The 5,719-nt window shown below is 45.6% G+C and overlaps 1 protein-coding gene across 5 annotated transcripts in view; it reads right to left on the reverse strand.

The window, feature by feature from the left end:
• Window positions 1–2,046: 2,046 nt before the first annotated feature.
• Window positions 2,047–5,719, reverse strand: part of nlgn4xb (neuroligin 4 X-linked b) — a gene marked incomplete at its 3' end in the record, with an annotated part of 28,244 nt that continues 24,571 nt past the window's right edge. For all 5 annotated transcript variants that reach the window (XM_079821529.1, XM_079821525.1, XM_079821528.1 and 2 more), the window contains exon 5: window positions 2,047–2,908. In XM_079821529.1, the coding sequence (XP_079677655.1) occupies window positions 2,047–2,908 (862 nt within the window). The remainder of the gene's footprint in view (window positions 2,909–5,719) is intronic.

The raw sequence follows: 5,719 nt of genomic DNA on the forward strand, positions 1-5,719 counted from the left end.
GTAAAACTGAACAAAACAAATGTTGGTATTTTGAATGGGTCACAGACACTTATGCATATTCATTTAATTCTAATTTACATAATTGTAATGTTATATATATATATATATATTGTGGCCCCCTCATTTGAAGAAGAATTAAAGTCTGGCTACGCCACCGCCTGACAGATATCAAAGAAACACGTGCGGTAAGAAAAGAGCTTGAGCCAATCAGAAACACTCTCCACCTGTCAATCATCGTGTGTGTCCTGTTGAGAGCCCGCCCCTTTAACATCTGACAGAAGCTCCTCTCAGAGTTCACACTGCAGGCCTGATCTCCTGATTAACATGTGCCTCTACATCTCAGAGTCTGGCGCTGGGAATGAGGTTCACTGAACATTCACATCTGAGTATATTCAGAAATCCTCTCACATCAGCCACAGCAATCGATCCTCCCATAATGCACTGCTGCACATGATAGAATGCCCTAGAGACTGCCTAGCAATGCTATGACAACACTCTAGCAACCCCCAGAAGACCCTGGCAACTGCCTAGCAACACCATAGGAACAGGAATCTATCTATCTATCTATCTATCTATCTATCTATCTATCTATCTATCTATCTATCTATCTATCTATCTATCTATCTATCTATCTATCTATCTATCCATCCATCCATCCATCCATCCATCCATCCATCCATCCATCCATCCATCCATGTCTGTGTCAATATATCCATCCATCCATCTAATCTGTCTGTCATTATATCCATCCATCTCTGTCTGTCGTTATATCCATCCATTCATCTCTGTCTGTTATTATATCCATCCATCCATCCAATCTGTCTGTCATTATATCCACCCATCCATCCATCCATCCATCTAATCTGTCTGTCATTATATCCATCCATCCATCCATCCATCTAATCTGTCTGTCGTTATATCCACCCATCCATCCATCCATCCATCCATCCATCCATCCATCCATCCATCCATCCATCCATCCATCCATCCATCCAATCTGTCTGTCATTATATCCATCCATCCATCCATCCATCCATTCAATCTGTCTGTCGTTATATCCATCCATCCATCCATCCATCCATCCATCCATCCATCCATCCATCCATTCAATCTGTCTGTCGTTATATCCATCCATCCATCCATCCATCCATCCATCCATCCATCCATCCATCCATCCATCCATCCATCCATCCATCCATCCATCCATCCATCCATCTAATCTGTCTGTCATTATATCCATCCATCCATCCATCCATCCATCCATCCATCCATCCATCCATCCATCTAATCTGTCTGTCATTATATCCATCCATCCACCCATCCATCCATCTATCCATCCATCCATCCATCCATCCATTAAATCTGTCTGTCGTTATATCCATCCATCCATCCATCCATCCATCCATCCATCCATCCATCCATCCATCCATCCATCCATTCAATCTGTCTGTCGTTATATCCATCCATCCATCCATCCATCCATCCATCTAATCTGTCTGTCATTATATCCATCCATCCACCCATCCACCCATCCATCCATCCATCCATCCATCCATCCATCCATCCATCCATCTAATCTGTCTGTCATTATATCCATCCATCCACCCATCCATCCATCCATCCATCCATCCATCCATCCATCCATCCATCCATCCATCTAATCTGTCTGTCATTATATCCATCCATCCATTAATCCATCTATGCATGTCTGTCTGTCTGCCCATCCAATCGTCCATCCATCTTCTATCTATGATAAAAATGATTCCATCAATATTGTTCTTCCATTATCGTTCTTTTACATTGTGGACGGGCCTCAGGTATTTGAGAGTCTGAACGTTAAATCGTCTCACACGTTAATCAGGAAATCAGGATGCAAATAATACTTCGTAACTTACGCAATCATATTTTTGCGTACCATGAATGCGAAGAATGTTTACATTCACTGATCACATTATACAGGTTAATAAGTGTAACGTTACTTAATTCATAAAAGAGTCCGTAGCAAAATAACACCCTCAGTGTTTGGGTGCGCATCTAAAGAGTCCGTTATACTCGCGTGGTGGAGTGTCCGTGCGGGAGCCCCGAGCTGCTCGGAGTGCTGTTCCCGAAGGCGTTAAAGGGGTTGTGATACGCCGGCTGCATCCCCGCGAACGAGCTGGGAATCATCGTGATGGTGTTGGGCGCCATGAGCGGCATGTCGTCGGGGGAGCGGCGTAAAGTGAGAGCGTAGTCGGGCGGACAGGTCAAGCGGATCATGTCGTGGCCCTGGAGCGAATCGCAATCGTGGTCGTGGTCCAGGTCCAGCTGTTTCATCTGAAGGGACATCAACTCCTCGCTCGGCACGCGGGGAATGTCGTTGGCGAGGTTTCTCGGAGGACTGAGGCGCCGGCTTGACTCCAGCCGGTGTTTGTCCTTCTTATAGTAGAGCGCTGCGAACGCCAGGATGTTCAAGAAGAGCAGCGACGCGCCCACTGCGATCGTCACGCTCAGCTCGGTGGAGTAATCGCGCGCCTCGATGATGACCGTCCCGTCCGCGTGCTCCGAGGTCTTCTGCTGATCCGACATCTGCTTGGTGTTGCCCGGAGGAGCGGGCGGATGGCGGGTGGTGGAGGGCCAGAGTTTGTTGGACAGGCGTTTGGTGTAGGAGAAGGGCGTGGTGTCTTGCGGGGGGATTTTGGTCGTCGATGAGACGTACTGGAAGAGTTCGTTGATGTTGTGCAGGTGCGGCACCAGCTCCAGCCAGAAGGCGATCTTGGTGGCTCTGTAGTGGTCGCGCACGCGAGGCTTCAGGCCGATGTGCAGGTACAGCTGGTCTTTAGGGTTGTACTTGGACCAGGCCACCTCCTCGAAGCGGTTCGGTTTCGTGTGGATGAACTTTGTGTCTTGGGGAACTGGTTGATTTGGGTCTCTGTAAAGAACATCAACACAATATGCCTTTAAAAGTGCAAATGCATTAATGAGTCAGATGCGATTGGTCAGATGGTCCTGTCAGATACCAATGGTTAGATGACCCTGTCTGTTGTGATTGGTCAGATGACCCTGTCTGTTGCGATTGATCAGATGACCCAGTCTGTTGTGATTGGTCAGATGGTCCAGTCTGTTGTGATTGGTCAGATGACCCTGTCTGTTGTGATTGGTCAGATGACCCTGTCTGTTGTGATTGGTCAGATGTCCCTGTCAGTTGCGATTGGTCAGATGGTCCTGTCAGTTGTGATTGGTCAGATGACCCTGTCAGTTGTGATTGGTCAGATGACCCTGTCAGTTGCGATTGGTCAGATGGTCCTGTCAGTTGCGATTGGTCAGATGACCCTGTCAGTTGCGATTGGTCAGATGGTCCTGTCAGATACCAATGGTTAGATGACCCTGTCAGTTGTGATTGGTCAGATGACCCTGTCAGTTGTGATTGGTCAGATGACCCTGTCAGTTGCGATTGGTCAGATGACCCTGTCAGTTGCGATTGGTCAGATGACCCTGTCAGTTGTGATTGGTCAGATGACCCTGTCAGTTGTGATTGGTCAGATGGTCCTGTCAGATACCAATGGTCAGATGACCCTGTCAGTTGTGATTGGTCAGATGACCCTGTCAGTTGTGATTGGTCAGATGACCCTGTCAGTTGCGATTGGTCAGATGACCCTGTCAGTTGTGATTGGTCAGATGACCCTGTCAGTTGTGATTGGTCAGATGACACAGTCTGTTGTGATTGGTCAGATGACCCTGTCAGTTGCGATTGGTCAGATGACCCTGTCAGTTGCGATTGGTCAGATGACCCAGTCTGTTGTGATTGGTCAGATGACCCTGTCTGTTGAGATTGGTCAGATGGTCCAGTCTGTTGTGATTGGTCAGATGGTCCAGTCTGTTGTGATTGGTCAGATGACCCTGTCTGTTGTGATTGGTCAGATGGTCCAGTCTGTTGTGATTGGTCAGATGGTCCAGTCTGTTGTGATTGGTCAGATGGTCCAGTCTGTTGTGATTGGTCAGATGGTCCAGTCTGTTGTGATTGGTCAGATGGTCCAGTCTGTTGAGATTGGTCAGATGGTCCAGTCTGTTGTGATTGGTCAGATGGTCCAGTCTGTTGTGATTGGTCAGATGACCCTGTCTGTTGTGATTGGTCAGATGGTCCAGTCTGTTGTGATTGGTCAGATGGTCCAGTCTGTTGTGATTGGTCAGATGACCCTGTCTGTTGTGATTGGTCAGATGGTCCAGTCTGTTGTGATTGGTCAGATGGTCCAGTCTGTTGTGATTGGTCAGATGACCCTGTCTGTTGTGATTGGTCAGATGGTCCAGTCTGTTGTGATTGGTCAGATGACCCTGTCTGTTGTGATTGGTCAGATGGTCCAGTCTGTTGTGATTGGTCAGATGGTCCAGTCTGTTGTGATTGGTCAGATGACCCTGTCTGTTGTGATTGGTCAGATGGTCCAGTCTGTTGTGATTGGTCAGATGGTCCAGTCTGTTGTGATTGGTCAGATGGTCCAGTCTGTTGCGATTGGTCAGATGACCCTGTCTGTTGCAGTTGGTCAGATGACCCTGTCAGTTGCGATTGGTCAGATGACCCAGTCTGTTGAGATTGGTCAGATGACCCTGTCAGTTGCGATTGGTCAGATGACCCAGTCAGATGCGATTGGTCAGATGAGATTAAACCCAATAAACACGTCTCCGGCGTGTTGACTCAGATTGTTCGAATATTACAATTAAATAATACTTAAATCGATATGTCATCCTCAATAAACCCGTCTCCAGCGTGTTGCCTCCGATCATTCGAATATTGCACTTTAATAATTATTTAATCAACATCATCCTCAATAAACCTGTCTCCAGCATGTTGCCCCCGGTCCCTCGAATATTCCGTCTATTATCTATTATGACCTCTGAGCTGTAAAGCTTAGGGCTGCTCGATTATGGAAAAAATCATAATCATGATTATTTTGGTCAATATTGAAGTCACGATTATGTAACACGATTATTTCACATGACTTTGGGAATGTGTTGTATTTATTAAAAATACACCTTTCAACAATTCAATTGAAATTGTAACATTTGTTGTACTTTTTGAACTATTAAAATAAATAATATAACATATATTCAAATCAAAGTATAAAAGTATTCACGTAAAAATGATAACCACAAATACATAAGATCAACAATATGGTTCGGCTAGATATGCTTTTCAGGTACGTCTAACATTAGTTTTCAGGTACAGAAATGTCTCAAATGTAAAATAACATTGCATATTTGAGTGCATAAATTAAAGATTAATCCTATTAAACTAACAAAAGCTATTCAATCCGGATCGGATATGCGTCGTCTTTATCGACTGTATAAAGTTCACTTAAGGCATATACAGACTTTGTCTGCTAGGATACTCATCAAGATGGACGTGTTGACATACGTTTTGTGTGAGTTTGTCCGTTCAAGAGCAAGACTTGAAAGAGAACTCAGTATTTGCGCGCTGAGAGACGTGTGCGCGCTCTCGGATGAGCGCACAGAGATTTCCTCACAGCGCGCGCGGCTTCTCATTCGCGTCTTCTGGCACTACACCCGGGTGATGACGGTGAAAACGACTGGTCATATTCAAACATACGGCAGCACTCGCATGCATTAAACAAAGTTTACAAAGAGAATTATTTGAAAAATATGAGGGGGAAAAAAGGACGTTTACACGGCACCCCTGCTCTCGTCAGTTTGTTTCTTTATTAGATTGTCATAGGTCACTCTGTTTAAT

The sequence above is a fragment of the Gobio gobio genome (genome assembly GCF_949357685.1).
Source record: "Gobio gobio genome assembly, chromosome: 7".
NCBI classification, from domain to species: domain Eukaryota; kingdom Metazoa; phylum Chordata; class Actinopteri; order Cypriniformes; family Gobionidae; genus Gobio; species Gobio gobio.